A 19,879-nucleotide genomic window follows, 5' to 3' on the forward strand; every position below is an offset into this window, starting at 1 on the left:
GACCTATAACGTCACAATTATTATAAAAACATTCTGCACGGGTGTCACTCCTACCCTGAAAGTTTCGTCTCAATTGGACATGTGGTTGCTGAGAAAAACAAGGTTTATCCCGTACGGACGGACAACCCGAAAACATAATGCCTCCGGCCACCTTCGGGGGCGGAGGCATAAAAAGGAGGGAAGCATTTGATTGGTATAATTTGGAAATGATTGGAATAACAGGAGGCAACTACAGAACATAGAGGGAGTTAAGGATGAAAATTCGATAATTGTGGCATATGTAATAAATAGATGGCCTTACCAACTTATCTGAGCCATGCCAAAACGTTACATATAATTAGTCCGCCCCCCCCCCCCCCCCCTGTGCAGTAGGAAACGGGGTTTGTACTCACTTCTGTGTGTGTGGTTTTGTCAAAAGGTTAAAGGTCAGTGTCACATAAAATCATCAATTTTCATCCAATTCGCCTGAAATGTCAATTTACCCTTTTTTTTTTGGAAACAAGATCGAGGCTCGTGTAAGAGCTAACATCAATCACAAAAAAAGAAGAGGACACACAAAACATACAATAAAGGGAGTGGGAGACAAGATGGGTAGAGAGAGGGAAGCACACAAGTACAACAGCAGAGAACAGGGACATCGGAAGATCTGTGGGAGGGAGAGGGCTTGGGGGGAGGAGGCATGGGAAGGCGGGGCGGATGGGCGGAGGAGTGGGAGAGGCATAAAACACATGGACACTGCTCGAGCTTCCAGGAAAGAAGTCGGAATTTCAAAAAAAGTGGATCTGGGGGTAAATTAACGGGGGTAGAAGAGATCAAGGTTTTGGATGGGGGAAGATAAGAGATGGTGGTGAACAGCTATTTTATAGACCTGGGGGGAGGAGTGGGATTGAAGAGAGTGGGGGAGTTTGTTCCAGAGGCGGGAGAAAAGAGGAATGAAGGTGAGCAGAGAATCTTGATTTTGGCAGAATTTGGGACAGAGCACAGACAAAGAAGGGGGAGCTAGGTCGGATAGGAGTCGGTAGAAGACAGAAAGACCACCAACCTGCCTGCGGTGAGTGAGTGAAAGGCCCTCGGAGTTAGCTTCATCGTGGGAGATTCCAATGATTCTGAAAGCTTTGGTTTCTACAGCATGAAGCGGAGCTAGGTGTGAGGAAGGAGCACCGGCCCAGAGGGGGGAACAGTATTCCATTGAGCTGCGGATGAAAGTCTTGTATGTGGTGAGGAGCTCAGGTGTGCCAAGGAAGGACTTCGCACGACGGAGGATGCCCAGTCGGCGACTGGCTTTGGAGGCCAGATTTGAAATGTGGTTTCCCCAGGAAAGATCATGGCAGATAGTGAGACCCAAAAGCTTGAGTGACAGAACTTATTGGAGAGGATTATTCAGAAAGTGGATGGGAGGGTTGTCCAGTTGGTCTTTTCTGAGAGACATAGTAAGAGTGTGAGATTTGTCAGGATTGAAAGACATGTTCCACTTGTTTGACCAGTCTGTGATTTTGTCCAGGTCTGCAGAGATTGAGGAGGCTGCAGACTGCCGATCTGAGGGATGAGGTATGGAGTGGCAGAGAGTGGAGTCATCAGAAAAGAGATAGAGAGGATTTTCCAGAGGGTCAGAGAGATCATTGATAAAGACCAGAAAAAGTTTTGTCATCCCTTTGAGTTTTGTCGTCATTCCTTTGATGACAAAAGTTTTGAAGAAAAAAGAAAAAGAAAAAGTTTTGTCATCCCTTTGAAAAACCCTTTGAGTTTTGTCATCAAATTTTCAACAAAGCTTTATTATGATAACTAGTGAGATACCCATGCTATGCATGGGTGGGATGCCAGAAGCAAACAGACAATGCAGATACGGCAAATGCTAAAGCATGAAACCAATAAATTCCACATTCCTGTAGCACCCTCAGTCACACGTCAGACATGGACAGCAAGTTCGTGAAGGACTTCCATGAAAAACGTACCCGTTCGCAAACAAACGGATACGTTCACGTATAGAAACATCGATCGTGGGTCCGTGGCGAATCTGCATATGGCGATCCGCGAAGATCAGCGTTCAGAAAGTAGAAAGCATATGGCGATCCACAAAGTTCACGTTCAGAAAGTAGAAACCATCACGGCATGTCGTCATTCACTTGAACTCGATATCTCTTTTTTCATGCCAAACAACATAACTCCAATCACAAATTAATCACAAAATAAACTTTTGACAACATTATTAATGTTTCCTTCATTGTAAAAACTACCAAGTCAACAGTTAAAAGGATTTTGAGCCGATAGGTGTTACGGCCTCGGCAAGATCGATGGAGACAGCGATCTGTTGGCTTGTACGCCGCCCAAATAGCTATGTGGAATTCTCTCATGTAGAGATTAAACCCACATCATTTGAACGTTGGCTGAGGTCATTATTTACTTTTAATGATGTTTATATACGAATCAAAAAGAAGATAATTGGTTTTGGGTTGTCCTTTCCGCATATCCCTTGGGATTGTGAGTTGGAGAGACGGCCGTGATGGCGGCGATGGGGTTGGCATTCTCTCAAGCAGGGATTCAACCCATGTCCTTATAAAAGGTCATTGTCCGAGGTCACCGAGTCCGATCGGTGTAGCTGTGCAGCCGTGCAGCGATCGGTGCAGCCGTTTGTGCGGCACACGGGAAAATAACGTTATGCGGGAGTCCAAACCTGAAAATGCTGGAGGCCAAATGTGAAATTGGAAAAACAATATAGCCTATTTTACTCAAGGAGATCCCAGGATTACCCACCCAAAATATCGTTGCGATCGGTTCAGCCGTTTTTGCGGTACCTTCGAACGGACGGACTGATGGACAGACAGATGCACGGACATTTGGTGAATTATAGTAAGATATGGAGAAGGCAAATGAATAATTTGGTCAAAAGGTCAAAGGTCAGTGTCACATAACATCGTCAATTTTCATCCGATTGAGCTGAAATTTTAAGAATTTTCATATTGTGTCAGAGAATTGGTTCACCAATCAAAAGCTAGAAGCTGATTTTTTTTTTTTAGATAAAAACGTCAAAGGCTCGATAAAATCATCAATTTTAATTTTGTATTTTTTAAAAACGGTTTCCATTAATATTTTGAACATACAGAAGAAGAAGTTGACTGAATACAAACAGACGCGAACCGGCTTTCCATTTTCACATACTTTCTAATTAATCGATCTATCCATAAGGATCATAACTATAAATATTTGCGAATTCTGATCGCATGCCATTATGGGTCAACCGGCGTGCTCCGAGGTGCATCACTCACCTGCTCACCTGAGAGCACCTTGAAGACCACTCCATCCGTGAAGGGACATGTATACTACTTCACAGTCATGGAGTCATGCCATTCGCTTCTGAGGTTGTGGACGTGAAAAATCGCACGGTATCCGAGTCCAGTATATACTCGTAAATGTACGATCCTTTAAAAGTTTCCTGGTATGCCATAGACAATTAGATGTTTGGCAATTTCTACTTGGGTCTCAAAATCAATACCAAGGATGAGGAAAACAACAACAACAACAACAACAACAGCAGCACATCTGCAGAGGTGCCTCCTACTGGCCCTACATCCTTGGCTCCATCAGATACATCTCTCCATCTGATTGGTTCCTGTAGTTCAGTTTCAATGCCACAGCAAAGTATTTCTTTACGACTGGATACCAGGTCCTGAAAACCAGATAATAACATTTCTTTTACAAGGCTTGGTTTATATAATTATTTATTTAAACTCGTTTTTCAGCTTTTCCACTCGAAAATTAAAGATGGGGATGTCAGCATGCTAGGTTTAGGTTATATAATCATCTTCAGCATTCCTGTCTCACATAGTAATGCCAAGGTTGCGTCGTTACCTTTGAGCTGCTGAGTCTGGGTTTGATTGCCGACCTGACTATAAACAGGTGGATTGGTGTTTCACAGGCAGGATGTTGCATCATGAAGTACACCGTCCCTCAGATGGATGTTGACCTGGGTGCCTCACCTGCTACCATTATTTTGATGTTAAAGATCACACAGTGAACTTCGTGAGGAGTAGGTGAGTTATCTCCAGCACCCTAACCGTCCTTCAGATGGATGTTGACCTGGGGTGCCTCACCTGCTACCTTTAGTTTGATGTTAAAGATCACACAGTGAACTTCGTGAGGAGTAGGTGAGTTATCTCCAGCATCCTGAACAAATTCCAAATTCCTGGCCAAATCACCTTCAGTCAAACGTCAGGCCTTGTCTCAGCCGGTTCTTGAAAGACTTGGACTCAGAACTTTTGCAGGCCAATCCCACAAGAAGATGGGAACAATTAGGGCCATTGTAATAGTTCACAGGCAGGGTGGTTCATCAATATATGTACTGTCCATTGGATGGACGTTAAACGGACATTCCCCCGCCCCCCCTTCCCACGCCTCCTCCCCCCAAGCCCTCTCCCTCCCACACATCTCCCTGCTCTTAAATGTTGTGTGCTCTCAAGTGTTTGTGTGCTTCCCCTTCTCTTGTCTTCCGCTCCCTCTTTTTATATATGTTGTTTGTCTGGTTGATTTGTTTGTGAAGTAAATGTCAGCTCTTTCACGAGCCTCGATTCAGTATACAAAAAAATAAAAATAAAATAAAATAAAATCCTGTCTCTGGCATTTGTTGGTGGACTTTAAAAATCCAAGGGAGGCCTTCACAAAGTGTAGGCGAGCTACCACCGGCACCATGAGCACCACGAACAAAATTCCTGCCCTAACCTACAGAGGGCACTGCATCAGTGGCACAGCCGCACCCTCAGCCTTGTGCTTGTGCTGCATACAAACAAATGAGCAGTAGTAGCAGCAGTAGTAGTACCTTGGCCTCTTGCTCAATTCAGAAATTCTACCCCAAAAACGTAATTGAAACATCCATCAAGCAACGTTTACGTGATGTCATAAATCCACGACGTGGTTGTTACAGGTACGATTGATGAAAGTTTTATCTTTTGAAACTTCCATGCCAGTTCGAACCAATAAGCCATCGATATCCTCAGGTTGGGACCAAATGTAAGATTTACAGCAATTTTTTATTATTAATATCATCCATGGTAACAGCAAAAAGCACCACGCTGCGAGTAGCGATACACAAACTGCAACATTGGGTATAAATAATAGATTGTCAACATTGCAATCACAGTTGTTGTTTTTTTAAATCTGGCCGCTAAACTTCAGAGATTAACGTTTTAAAATCTGCAATCTTATTGCCCAAGTGGAAGGGATCGAAGTAGAATAACTTGTGCCATCATGGGAATGTTAAAAGAGCAATCCTTCACTGCCGAATGAATTCAGCGATTTAGGGTGGAAAGCTTCAGCGAGGAGTTTGAAACAAGCAGATGCGATGATGCGACACGAAGTGTTTACATTCTTCTAACCAAGGCAGTGATCATTCATCAATTTTTCCATTATCCTTCTCTTATTCCGATTATATCCCTGCCTGCCATTGCTTAACGGCACGATGTAGAAACGTATGAGAGATGAAAGAGGCACGGAAAACCGTTCAAAATGTGAGTGCGGAGGAGGGCTGTGAATTGATGGACAGTGAAATCCATGTTGGAAAAAATTCACAGGAGGGTACAGCTTCCAAAAGGGACCTTGCGTTTCTTGGCACGCTGTTTGCTGGGTCGTAGTGTGACGAGGTCGTCACGAAGGCCACCTGCTTCACCCGGCTTTGTTGCTGGGCTGGCTGCAAAGATGCCGAGTCCTAAGGAGACGGGTGAAATCAAGCCAAATAAAGTAATGCCGAAATGAATGCGTGCGCATGTGACAGAGTTTGCGACTGCTAGAATTTCGCGTCCGAAGGCACTTGGATTTCGAAAACACCAAATTCTACTTGAAACGAACCAAACTTCACCCATTAAATGTCTAAATCAAGTCTGGAAGCTGAAGACGTTTGTGTAGGACTCCTGGAAAGAATTTAAAGAATGTAAACAACAGTAATTGTGACTTATGGGTGTTTATATCCAGGCAACAGTGATTATTACCATATGTGTATTTTTACTACTAGAAACACCCACTCCCTACGGGAGCGGCCAAGGGTGTGTCAATATTCTTCTTCTTCTTCTTCTTCTTCTTCAACAGCCACCCCTGGAGGTTAGAGCAGGAGTTTGGAATCTGTTCAGGTGCAGGCGATAACTCGTCTACTCCTCACGAAGGACACCGTGGGATCTTTAACTTCCACCAACTAACGCTGTCAGACCAGACACACAGTTCATAGTCCACCCGAGGGACGGCACACACATTATGTGAAAGACCAGGCCGACAGTTTATAGCTGGTTCAGATTCAAACGCAGGCTAGACAGCTTACAGGCGAATGCACAAACCTCTAGGCCTAGGGCTCTAGGCTATCCTGTCAAGTGCAATACCTCTGATGGATGCTAAGCTGTGCGTCTCTCCTGTTAGTATTCATTGGTGGGCATTAAAGATCCCACGGTGTATTTTGAAGAAGAGGAAGCGAGTTATCACTGGTATCCTGGGGAAGTTAGAAATTCCTGTCTGAACCTACAGCAGGAACATCATGCAGCCAGCTGTCTGAATTCAGAATCGCATCCCAGTCCAATATGCATTCACGAACAAGAACAACAACATCAACTATTGCTAAACTTCACAAATGATTTACTCATCTGCAGGATAAAATGATTAACCTACCAATAAGTTCATGCTTCAAGAAGTTCTGTCACTCAAGCTTTTGGGTCTCACTATCTGCCATGATCTTTCATGGGAAAAGCACATTTCAAATCTGGCCTCCAAAGCCAGTCGCCGACTGTGCATCCTCCGTCGTGCGAAGTCCTTCCTTGGCACTTCTGAGCTCCTCACCACATACAAGGCTTTCATCCGCAGCCGCAATGGAATACTGCTCTCCCCTCTGGGCCGGTGCTCCTGCCTCACACCTAGCTCGGCTTCATGCGGTTAAATCCAAAGCTTTCAGAATCATTGGAATCTCCCGCGATGAAGCTAACTCCAAGGGCCTTTCACTTACTCACCGCAGGCAGGTTGGTGGTCTTTCTGTCTTCTACCGACTCCTCTTCGGCCTTGCCCCCCCAGGTCTCTCTGGGCTCTGTCCCCCAAATATTCCTACAGGTCGCGCAAGATCCGCCTGCAACCCTCTTATGGTTAAACTGCCAAAATCAAGACTCTCTATTCACCTTCACTCCTTCATTTGTCTTTTCTCCCATCTCTGGAACAAACTCCCTCACTCTCTTCAATCCCACTCCTCCCTCCAGGTCTTTAAAACAGCTGTTCACCATCATCTCTTACCTTCCCCCATCCAAAACCTTGATCTTTTCTACCCCTGCTAATTTCACCCCAGATCCACTTTTTTGAAATGCAGACTTCGTTCCTGGAAGTCCTTACAGTGTCCTTGTGGTTTATATTTCCCCCCCCCCCCCCTTCCAACGCCTCCTCCCACCAAGCCCACTCCTTCCCACAGATCTCCCGATGTCCCTGTTCTCAAATGTTGTGTCTGTGTGCTTCCCCATCTCTCCCCATCTTGTCTACCACTCCCCTTATTATATGTTTTATGTGTCGGTTTGACGTTTTGTGTGATTAATGTTAGCTCTTTCATGAGCCTCGATCTTGTATACAAAAAAAAAAATGACAGGTTGTTAAATAGAGTATCATTAAAGTATTTAATTAAAGTATCATTAAAGTATCAATCCTGGTGTTGGCTTAGCGGTTAGGGTGCCAGCTTGGGATAACCTAGGATCCTGTGGTTCGAATCCCGGTCGATCGCTAAATTAACACCAGAGGGGTTGACTCAGCCTGTCATACCTTCCGAGGTCGGCAAATTGAGTACCAGCTTGCTGGGATGAATGATCCCGGTGTGTACCCCGATTTAGAATTGGTACACTGTATCCCTGCACATTGTAAGAGGCGACCAAGGGTTGGCGTCAAGAAGGGCATCCGGCCATAAAAACATTCCCTCAACCAGGGAACTATGATTGTCATGGGGCCCGCAAGGCTAACCCCTGCTCTAGTGGGGAAAATGGCCTTAAAATGATCATTCATTCATTAAAGTAATTAACTATTTTTTTAAACACTAGGATTGGATTTAGGTTAAATGTAACACACAGTGAGATATTCAAACGAAGACTCCAGACACATTCTAAATAAGACTTGGTCAATGCTGAGTGAGGTTCAGAATTAGTCTAGAGATGGTGATCGTGGGTTCCATGATGACGTGTACATGTGTATGAACAATTAATTTAAACCGCAATAATTCTTCTAGCAGTTATGGAATGCCTTTTCCTGAGTATTTCATACACTTTTGCTAATTAAGGCAATTCGAGATAGGGGAAGAGGTGCCTGGTGTAAGAGTGTGGCAGAGGGGAGGTGAGGGGGTTCGGTGCACCATCTTACCGATTTTCGTCGATGACTCTGATTGATGAACAGGTTCCTCTTCCCTCTGCTTCTTGAGTTTCTTCAAGTACTTTTCAGCGAGGTAGGTAAAAACTGATACAAAAATGACGTTATTTAATTTATTGGCTTCCTGTATTAATCATCACTATTATATATTTTTTAAAGTGATCTCGGCCTCATGTAGAGCTTATCACAAGCACCAATCGTGCTACATATCACAAGTAGAGCACCAATCACAAACAAGGACATGAATTGACGAAGGACACGTCAATGAACGAGTCATTTCAATAAAACTCGTGAACTAATCAGTATGTTTATCAATAAGTTTGTCTTTGTGCCACATTCTATGCTCTAATAATGCCAAACAACCTTCTCAAACTCGTTATGGGTACTTTGCTATTAGCTTTAGTAAAGTATGCACAGAGAATGGGAATAATCCTTTATGCTTTGAAAACGAGTGTAGTGATACCGTGTTCGCATTACACTTACCAAACTTTCGTCGTGCTTATGCGCTTACATACCTGCGCTTACATTCAAATCTTCCATCACTGATGTCCGGTATAACCGAGCCCTCATTTTCTTGGCCAGGGCCTCGACTTCATCACTGAAACACGATGGGAGAGCTTATGATGGTGGATAACTACCCCGAGGATCCATGCCAACTTCGTTAGGCAATGCTATATCCGGGGCATCACCTTACGCTTCCAAAGGACATGATGTTGACAACAAGAATCACAACAGCACAAGGTTACCTGCTGACAGTGGCCTCGTTGAGCAAGTCGATCTTGTTCTGGACCAGCACTGTGGGTAACTCTCCGACTTCACGCTCAACCTTCTCTTTCCAGCGTGGCACTGCCACCAACGAGTCATTGTCCACCGTGGAAAAGACCAGCACGCAGGCTTGCGCTCCTGTTAATAGTGGGGCTTTATGACATATAGTTCTGAGATTCAGCTATAAATTTCCACCCTGGTGATGTTTGAACAATGTGCTTCATCATGGATCATGCCCTCCTTTGGAAGGGGCACTGTCCACTTAACTTCAAATCATCCTCAACAATAAAAAAAAGGCCTTAAAACAATGGAAGGGAGTAATGTATTTATTTGATGGAAGTGCCTATCAGGATCTTTCTTGTGGTGTTGACCAGTTCTCAGACTGGGAACCGAGGTTATTTTAATCAATTCACAACAAAATCCTTTCCTATTCCAACCGTCAAGGGCATGGAGGAGGAAGAGGGGAGTGGTTGTTGTCTGATTCTGGGTTCGGTCACTTGTGGATGTTAAACACGCCATGTTATACCCTCAAGCAAGAAAAGGGCCTTGTGGGAAGGAAATTACGCCTAATAAACCCAGTGCAATTATTTACAGCGATATATCATCGCAAGTGGTGACTTCGAACAAATATAGAGCTCTGTGACATCGTTTTGGATTGGTATGCCTTTAAAGAAGAGCAAGAGCTCACCTCTGTAGTACGCCTTAGTGATGGCATCGAATTCCTCTTGACCTGCAGTGTCCCACAGCATCAGCCGCACGTCCTCTCCATTTATCCTTTGGGTGAGTCATTTTTTGCAGCGAATCACCAATTAAAAGCAATGACTCACTAAACACAGCACATCCAGAATATTTTACCAAAATGTCGCGACATTATGTCCTCCAGCCTGAGGCTTTCAACACTCCGAATAATATTTCTCACCTGGAAATACAAATAGATCTGGTGCGATAAACCACCTTTAGAGGCAATTTTTCCCCGCAAAGCGGAGGTTGGCCTTTTTCGGGCACCGTGGTTGTTGTTGTTTTTGTTGGTCTTGTAAAATAATATTTCAACGATACTATTTTAGTAGTAGTAGTAGTGTGTCTACCTATTGATCTGGAGGTACTACTACTACTACTACTACTACTACCATTAAGTACTACTACTATTAAGTACTACTACTATAATGGAAGTGATTATTCCCATATTTGAGTGGGATCGGCCTGGAAAATTGCTGGGCACAAGTCTTTAACTAACCGGCTGGCCAGGCCTAACATTCGATTGAAGGTGGCAGGAATTTGGATTTTCTCCAGTACGCCGGCGATAACTCACCTGCTCTTCGAGAAAGACAACGCGGGATCTTTAACGTTCACCAAGGATCTTTAACGTCCACCAGCCTTTGCTGGAAGATACAAGTAGATGACTATACAAAATTGTCATGAAACCAAAAACATACAGAAATAAATAAATAAAACACTCACTGAACTTGTTTCTCGAGGAAGTCCACTCCAATTGTTTTCTTGTAGTCACGAGAGAAGACTCCTTTGCAGTATCGCTGGATCATGCTGGACTTGCCCACAGAGCCATTTCCCACGATGACCACCTTGATTGCCACTTCCACATCCTCCACCTCCTGCATGGCTGAAGCTTTCACTTTCCTTGTGATCCCAGAGCAGCGTTATTGGTGCCACTTGTCACTCAGATCCTGTATTCCAAGCCTTCCTGAGTGCTGAAGAACGAAAGAAGTCTTTCACGTAAAAATGTGTGCAGCCAACTAGTCATACGGAGGTCCCAGCATCTCGAATTATCTGTGGACGTAGGGGAACATCACTCTTGCAGATATGATCTCCATTCACAAAGACCCATCGGGCGTCTTTTTGGGAAGAAATATTTGGAAGTAGCTATTTGAGAATGAAACGCACCACTTCCTGCGGACGTAAGCTGTATGGAAAAGTCACAATTGCTTCCGATGGGAAGCAAGGCCCCGGGACGTAGGTCCGTTTGTGCAATCTTGATTCTCTCCACCTGAGGTGTGAGTTCTATAAGCTACGGGAAGAGATGCCATTCAGAAAAGGCCTTAGCCAAAGATGGAGTTTTACAAGTTTCTTCATTTCAATTGTACACACGCTCGCAGGTAAAATTAAATAATTTGACGAAAAACATATCAGGAGTCTTAGACATATATAAAGTAAGATATTTATAAGAAGTTTGCATGTGAAATGTAAGTTGCTTCCGTCAAATAGATTAGTTGAGCTTAATGATGCCTACGGCTTTCGGGGGAAGTGGCACAGAGATCGCATGCAGAACAAGACCAGAGTAGCGTGTCACATGGTGTCGGCAATAAAGAGGTTCGCATGCAACAGGTTTGAAACTTTGTTTCCTCGTCTTTAACTCAAAGGAAGAAATGTGTGAAACTTGCACAATTGGTTGTGGTACACAAGACACTACTGTTGATTGGACTTTCTATTAAGTGGTGGCCATGACCAAGCCGTGACCACAACAGCGTGATAGTTCAGGAATTAAAAAAGATACTTGTAAAATAAACTTGTTGAACTCCAACAAACTTTCATTGAGAAAGGTCCAAGCATTTGCTTCTCTCCTTGATGCCACAAAATCACGTGTTGGCCACACATGGTACAATGATCATTGCTAGTCAATGGGATGTAGTGGCAACAGGTGGTCATATAAATGAATACTCTGATTGCAAATGCCAACTTGTTATCCAGCACTTAATAACTTTACAACCATTGTATGTTATCACCCTGTATTTAGTGTTCATAAACATTACCTGGCGAATTCAGGCTGATTTAGATGACAGTAAAGCCAAGATATGTCAATCAATGAAGATTAGCATTGTAATTATTTATATGGGAATAATATGATCCATGTATCCAGGCAAATGCTTCCTAACGCTTTTTTTTTTTTTTTTTTTGGATACTGAATCGAGGCTCGTGAAAGAGCTAACATTTATTTCACAAACAAATCAACCAGACAAACAAAATATACAAAAAGAGGGAGCAGAAGACAAGATGGGGAGAGAAGGGGAAGCACACAACTTTAAAAGGAAATACACCAAAAAAGAGCATGATACACCAAATTCCCCGGTGTGCAGTAACCAATCTTCAATCTTCAAATAATCCTATTATTGATTATCACCAACACCGTGCACGTGGTCCCACATCGCAGACAACTATTACGTCACTTCCGAAGTGCAAGCATAGGGAGTTAGCCGTTCCGGCGCTTCGGACTATAGCACAGATGTCGGAACTAAACCGCGACCAAATACAAAAAAAATTGGGTTCGTAAAGGTTCACGGCCATCGTTGGAGCTCACTCAGACAACACCTGGAACTCCGGACACGGCATACCTTGGTAGGGTCTATAAAGAGCGCAGCGAGATGGGGGAATGCAGGAGGAAGAGAGAAAACGGGGATAAGACGAAGGCCCTGCCTCGCTCTGCTCCTCCTTTGTGTGTCCCGTTGCCAGGAGAAGCACAAAGAGCTGGGCGGTTCCTGCACATCATCATGGGCAGTCCTCCGGTGCAAAACTGACCCAGTTTGGTGGAGAGTACGCCCCTGCATGGAGACCACGCCCTTTACAGATAGACCACGCCCCTTCAGCGCAGGGACTTCTCACTCAGAGTTGGTCCGAACTTCTTGATTATTCTCATCGTTTTCCTGCCGATGCATTTGCCAAACCTGAGTCTGCAACAACGACTATAATACCATAAGAATAGCTTTGAGGTATGCTCAGTCACCTTTGAGCTGTGTAGCCTGGGTTCGAATCCCGACCCAGCTATAAACTCTAACCCTGGTGTTTCGCATTAAGGGTGAGGTGTGCGTGTGTATGTGTGTGTATGTGTGCGTCATCCATTAGATGGAAGTTAAGTTGGAGGACCCATCCTCCAGCACTGGAGGCATTGGTGGACGTTCAAAATTCCGCGAATAGTAGGCGAGTTATCACCGGCACTCTGATTCCTGCGCAAATCACTGACAATTAATTATACAAATCACCTCATTTGAACGTGAGGCCTAGCCAGCCGGTTCGTGAATGTCTATTATGGCAAAAACATTCTACAACCAACCCCCCCAAGAAGGTGAAAAAAAATTGTCGTGGTGGTATTAGTATTAGTACTTATAGTATTACTGATCGGATTAGTCTAAAACTGATTGTTGATGGTCAGATGGATCAATGAGACGAGATGTTGATGCCATTATACAGAGCGTTTTATAGTGACTTCAGAAAGTATTCACACCCATTAACTTTTTCCCCATTTTGTTGTGTTTCGGCCTGAATTAAAAATGGATTAAATTGAGATTTTTTTTGTCACTGATCTACACATAATGTCAAAGTCAAAGTCCCCATAATGTCAAAGTGGAATTTTTATTTGGAATATTTTTTACAAATTCATTAAAAGTAAAAAGCTGAAATATCTTGAGCCAGTAATTATTGTCGCGTGACTCCCCCTTGGTCAAGACCGGGAAATCACGGATAGCCAAAGCCAGCTTTAACTCCAAAGGCGTTCAGTTCAAATATGCGGACTCTACTATGTAAGCGTGGGAGGAAGAAAGAATAAGAAGCAGCTGGAAGCTTTTACCTGTCGGTCCCGCGTGGCAGCTCCGATCCTGCAGGAAATGACTCAAACGAAAACGGATTTAGAATATACAGGGAAAATAATATCAGGATTTATTTACAACGGAATGCCGGGACAAAGGAAACACGGTACATAATAAGGTTCCTATATGGAGCGCTCCCACACCAGACTTATCATACGGACGAAGGGAAAATAAATGAAAGGAATGGGTGTGTCATTTATTGCACTTAGCTCAACTGGCTGCAATATCCTGTCAGGAATGGCGTCGGCCCTAAACGCACAGTCCCGACGTGGCTCCATGCTTGGTGGGAAAACCGCCTGACGTTGGTGCAAAAACAGGCCTCGCTGCACGGTCCGTCTCACGCCACAGCACTCGTACTCTCGTCAGCACACACTCGCACGCAGGCACCAGAAGCAAGAGTCGAGGGCAGAGGTGGGCGAGAGGAGAAAAAGGTCGAGGGCAAAGGAATCCAAGAGGCAGCAGAGGGAAAAGGTCCAGGCACGAAGGGATACAAAATGAGAAGGGCAAAATGCCGGCTAGCGAGTCTTTTTTTGCTCGTGGTGTTACGTCATCGGTCCTTCCTTCCAATCAGTCCGTCACCTCTCGACCTCTAGAATGTTCTTCACACGTCAGGCCCTCACCATTGGCCGAGTGCTTTGCGCTCTCCTCCTCATGCCATCGGTTGGTGGCCAATCAGTCCGTTCCTTCCTTCCACCAATCAGCTGGTCGCTTCTTGCTCCCCATCAAACCCCCTCGACCAATCCGTCGCGAGGTGGGCATGGCCTCAGCCTGCCTGAGCAATGTTTATCGCCATGTTGGCGCAATGCGTGGGCGCTTCCTGCCTGCACTACTCTTCTTCCGGTGAGTTATATTGTGGGGGAAATGTAATTAGTGTGTGTGGTGCTATTGGGCCTTCCTGCTCTACATGTCTAGTGCGTTGCCATATGGGATGAAGGATAAATCACAGGTCTCACGAACAGGGGAATTAACATAATCCCTACTCTAGTTAACACAGGGCCATCCTCGTATGACCACAAATATACAAACTTAATCCGAAATCCGGGCTAGACAGGTCCTCCACTTATGTACATCGAGATGGTTCTTCTTCTTCACCTCATTCGGAGCATGATACCTACACAGATCTACCTGATCTATATATCACTCTACCCCAAAATTCATAACAGTATTCTATCTCTTTGCTACGACACTCCAAATTGAGCTCAGGTGCATCCAATTTATTTTGATCATCCTTGAGATGTCTCTACAACTTTAATGGAGTCCACCTGTGGCCAATTCAATTGATTGGACATGATTTAGAAAAAAGCACACCTTTCTGTACAAGGTCCCACATTTAACAATGCAGGTAAGAGCAGAAACTCTACCTTGAAGTCCAAGAAACTGTCTGTAGAACTACGAAATAGAAATGTGAGGTGGCATAGATCGGGGGAGGGTATAAAACAATTTCTAGTGTTGAAAGTTCCCAAGAGCACAGTGAGCTCCATCACTAGGAAATGGAAAGAATATGGAACTACCCAGACTCTTCCTAGAGCTGGCCTTCAGACCAAACCGAGCAACCGGGCAAGAAGGACCTTGGTCAAGGAGGTGACCAAGAACCCAAGGACCGCTCTGACAGAACTACAGAGTTACTTGGCTGAGATGGGAGAACCTGCCGGAAGGACAATAGTCTCTGCAGCATTTCACAAATCTAGGCTTTATGGGAGAGTGGTCAGGTGAAAGCCACGCCTGAGAAAAAGGCACATGACAGCACACCTGGAGTTTGCAAAAAGGCATGTGAAAGATTTTGAGAACACATGGCAAAATATTATGTGGTCTGATGAGGCGAAAATTGAAGTCTTTGACCTGAAAAATTTCTTTGGTTTTGACTCTTTGTTCTGAATGCAAAGCACTACGTCTGGCGGAACAGAGCACAGTTCATCACCTATCTAACACCATCCCTTCCTTCAAACATGGTGGTGGCAATATCATGCTATGGGGATGCTTTTCAGTGACAGGGACTGGAAGACTTGTAAAGATAGAGGAAACAATTAATGGAGCCAAATGCAGGCAAATCCTTGAGGAGAACCTGCTTCAGAGTGCAAAAGACCTTAGACCGCGGCGAAGATTTATGTTCCAACAGGACAATGACCCAAGCATCCAGCCAAAGCAACACTGGAATGGCTTCAGAACAAGAAAGTGAAAGTCCTCGAGTGGCCCAGCCAAAGCCCAGACTTGAATCCCATTGAGAATCTGTGGAAAGACTTGAAGATTGCTGTTCACCGATGCTCCCCATCCAACTTGACGGAGCTTGAGCAAATCTGCAAGGAAAATGGGAGAAACTCCCCAAATGCAGATGTGCAAAGCTGATATAGACATACCTAAGAAGACTCAAAGCTGTAATCACTGCCAAAGACGCTTCTATGAAGTATTGACTCAGGGGGTTGAATACTTATGTAAATTAGATATTTCCTTTTTAATGATTTCATTAAAATTTCTGAAAAATAAATTTCACCTTGACATTATGGGGTATTATGTGTAGATCAGAGACAAAGAAAATCTCAATTTAATCCATTTTTAATTCAGGTTGCAACACAACAAAATGGGGAAAAAAGTCAAAGGGTGTGAACACTTTCTGAAGGCACAGTACATGATCAAGGAAACACAATTATTCATTTGCATATTTTTAATGAAATGTATAATGTATGACGCGTTTGTGTATGTGTGTGTGTGTGTGTGTGTGTGTGTGTTTGTTTTATTTGTAAGCGGTACAGCTACATGGAAACAAACGGTAAGTGGATAGTTTAGGCCATCACTAATAGAGTTAATTATGAAGGATTCGTGACAAATGTTCAGGGAACTAAGTTACAAATTGTTTCCAGATCACTGAGACCTGCTGATCAAAATGAGCTGTGGTGACCCTTTTGGAAATGTGGCGTGGCCAACAGAGCACCTTTTTCAAAATGGCTTCCAGCATCATACTCTGTCTAATAGTTATTGATAATTTCATCTAAAACTATATACAAGCTATATTGGGATTGGGAGAGAAAACTATATTGGGAGATCTCGCGAGATCTTGGAGACGACGGCAGGGATTTTCGAAGCTGCACATGTTCTCCACGTTTTCAAAGTTAAGTCATTGTTCACAATTGTATTTTGTCGAAACTGTATTTATCTTTCGGTGTGTGAACCTATAGTGTGTCCCTTGGAAGTTTCTCGGTGTTTATCTTTCATAAATTAATCGTTTCTGTTTGCCGCGCGTGTTGCGGCCTTGCCTCATGCTTCCCCTGTCCCCGGTCGAAGTTTGTTTCTTCCTTCGCTGTTTTTGCTAGGTTTTTAGATTTCCCTTTCTCCCCCAAACTTCCTCGTACATGTACTCTTTGTCTCACGTTTTAACCTGCGCCCCCCCCCAAAACAACAACAAACAAACAAACAAAAAAAACAACATTTATTTCCCATTCTCCACGAGTGAAGTTGTCCCATCGTGTGATTCTGCCCACGTGCGCTGTCTCGCCCTGCCCCCATTATCTCCTTGCCTTCCACCTTTTCCCCTGTTCACCTGACTCGTGGTTGTCCCTCTTGGCTCCCTCTCCCCGTTGGTATTTTTGTGAATATAGGATTGTTCTTCACAGTTCTGTTTAAATATGTTGAAACTTTCCCCTGCAGTGTTTTATCCAGTGGTTTATTACAACATGCTCTTTTTCTTCCTATTTAAAATGCCTTTTTCAATTTCCTCTCCAACTCATTCCATTTCAAAAAAATATTCAATCTCTTATAACTCTAAATCACTACATGCTCTAAATTCACATTCATTCCACCCCTCCTACATCGTTCTTAAACGGATCGCTAACTTGAAAATCACAATAAACCCAATTTGTTATAAATGTTTGTCTTTCATTAATCATCCACTTTCTAAACTCCCCCCTTGTCCCTCCCCTACTAAACTCCCCCCTTGCCTCTCCCATCCTAAACTCCCCCCTTGCCCCTCCCATCCTAAACTCCCCCCTTGCCCCTCACACCCTAAACTCCCCCCTTGCCCCTCCCCTCCTAAACTCCCCCTTGCCCCTCCCCTCCTAAACTCCCCCCTTTCCCCTCCCCTCCGAAACTCCCCCCTTTCCCCTCCCCTCCAAAACTCCCCCCTTGCTTCTCCTATTCAAAACTCCCCCACAACCCCTCCCCTTCTAATCTCCCCCCCAACCAGCCCTCCCAAATTCTCCCCCCTCCCACCTCCTCCTCAAAGCTGCCTCCTCCCCACTTCGTCTCCCTTCTATCTCATACCTCCACCTCCCCCAACGTTCTGCTTTCTTCTGACCCCTCAAACAACCCCTCACTGTGCCTCATCCCATCACTATCAAACCTTTCGTCCTCCTCATCCTTCCCTCTCGTGTAACTCTTCTGTAATCTCTGACACACTATCAACTGCTCTCCCCACCTCCCCCTCTCATCCTTCATTTGGCCCCACCCCACCCAACCCCACCCCACCCCACCCCTCCCCTGTCCTACACTCGATGCTCCTCCTCTCTCCTCATTAACGGTATGGACCTCAAACATCTGGGGCCTTCGCTCAAACCTGTTTAATCTCTCCATTCAGGTTGCTTCTGACAATCCAGACTTGATCTGCTTAACAGAAACTTTCCTCCTTCAAGATGTCTCTGATTCCTTAATATCTCTTCCTGGTTACTCCCTCCTCCGGTATGATAGACCTGAGCCTCGTCCTGGTGGTGGGGTTGCTATCTTTATCAAAAACTCTCTTCCTCACTCTCCTTGCACTGCCCTCCCTCCACCCCACCCCCAGGAGTACCTCTGGCTACGGCTTCCTCTCCGCTCCCACCTTTTGTTCATATGTGTTCTGTACCGTCCTCCAAACAGTGATGACTCCATTTACATTTCGCTGTCTGACAACATGGACCAAATTCTATCAAATCATCCAAACTCTCTCTTCCTCATATGTGGCGAATTCAACTGTCATCATGCCAGCTGGCTGGGTGTGGGTTCCTCTCTCACCAGCCATGGCATCTCAGCAAAGGACTTCTGCGACTCATTGGGACTGACACAATCTGTCAATTTCCCGACCCGGATCTCAATCAATGGAGTATCTTCTCTTCTAGAGTTGGTTATGTAGTGAAATCGTATTCGTACTGAACCCGGGGTGATGCACGCTGCTCGTTGACACCGCTAGGGGCGCGGCTATAAGACCCGCTGCTGCGGACTGTGCTCCGAGACTTCTCCTGTGACGTGTTACATCTGGTAGACTCGCTAACGGTATGCCAGCATAGAATATTAAGCTTGCTTGCATTGAATGTTATGAATGGTCCCATGTGATGCCAAATCTTATTCCTCTTGCATTTCCTGTATTACAGAATGATGTCATGATCTATAATGGAATTAAACCACCAGTTGGACTAAAGTTGTGTGGACCTGATTGGTTTTCCACAACACTTAATTCCATTTTAGATCATGACATCATTCGTTAGGGAGCATTTAACCGATGTTTTCGTCTACCTAGACAATCTTACGGTTTGTGGGTATGACCAAGGGCACCATGATGCTAATCTGAAGCGCTTCCTCGAGGTCGCGCAGAGGTATCACTTAACTATGAACGAGGATAAGTGCCAATACTCCCTACGCAAGATAGATCTTCTGGGGTACACCGTGACCGATGGCTCTGTCGCTCCGGATAAGGAGCGTCTGCGACCTTTGCTCGACATGGCCCCTCCCTGCGATCGGGCGTCCCTGAAGCGCGACCTCGGGCTATTCGCCCATTACTCCAAATGGGTACAAAATTTCTCCGCGAAACTTCGCCACCTCGTGGCCTGTGACACCTTCCCACTGAGTCCGGCCGCGTTGGCGGCCTTTGGAGGCCTTAAGGCCGACATCGCCCGTGCCGCTGTGGCGACAATCGACGAGAGCGGATCTTTCATCCTCAAAAGTGATGCCTTGGATCAGGCCATCGCGGCGACCCTCTCCCAAGGAGGGCGTCCGGTGGCTTTCTTTTCACGGACTCTTACCACCGCTGAGCGGAGACACTCATCCATCGAAAAGGAAGCGTATGCGATCGTCGAGTCTATTCGGCGATGGCGCCCGTACTTACTCGGGCGGTGCTTCCAAATCATCACGGACCAGCAAAGCGTTGCGTTCATGTACGACACCTTACACGCCCAGCGCATTAAGAATGAGAAAATCACTCGCTGGCG

General features: G+C 44.9%; 1 protein-coding gene across 1 annotated transcript; it reads right to left on the reverse strand.

Annotated features, from left to right (window-relative positions):
• Nucleotides 1-5,002: 5,002 nt before the first annotated feature.
• RAB23 (RAB23, member RAS oncogene family) lies at nt 5,003-12,573 on the reverse strand. Its single transcript, XM_068108345.2, has 8 exons — nt 12,465-12,573; nt 11,020-11,143; nt 10,579-10,905; nt 9,809-9,894; nt 9,102-9,258; nt 8,871-8,953; nt 8,350-8,442; nt 5,003-5,695 (listed from the first exon to the last, which is right to left on the reverse strand). Exons 3-8 carry the CDS (start codon nt 10,734-10,736, stop codon nt 5,556-5,558), a joined length of 717 nt encoding a protein of 238 aa, XP_067964446.2. The 5' UTR covers nt 10,737-10,905; nt 11,020-11,143; nt 12,465-12,573; the 3' UTR covers nt 5,003-5,555.
• Between the last annotated feature and the right edge of the window lie 7,306 nt (nt 12,574-19,879).

Source organism: Myxine glutinosa, chromosome 2 (assembly GCF_964187855.1).
Source record: "Myxine glutinosa chromosome 2, kmMyxGlut1.1, whole genome shotgun sequence".
In the NCBI taxonomy this organism is placed as follows: Eukaryota; Metazoa; Chordata; class Myxini; order Myxiniformes; family Myxinidae; genus Myxine; species Myxine glutinosa.

Coding starts and splice junctions, on each gene's coding strand:
- RAB23 (XM_068108345.2), bottom strand. CDS start 10,736: ATGCAGGAGGTGGAGGATGTGGAAGTGGCAATCAAGGTGGTCATCGTG. Junction 9,895..10,578: donor TTCCTCGAGAAACAAGTTCA/GTGAGTGTTTTA, acceptor ACTCACCCAAAG/GATAAATGGAGAGGACGTGC. Junction 8,443..8,870: donor AGATTTGAATGTAAGCGCAG/GTATGTAAGCGC, acceptor TTTTTGTATCAG/TTTTTACCTACCTCGCTGAA.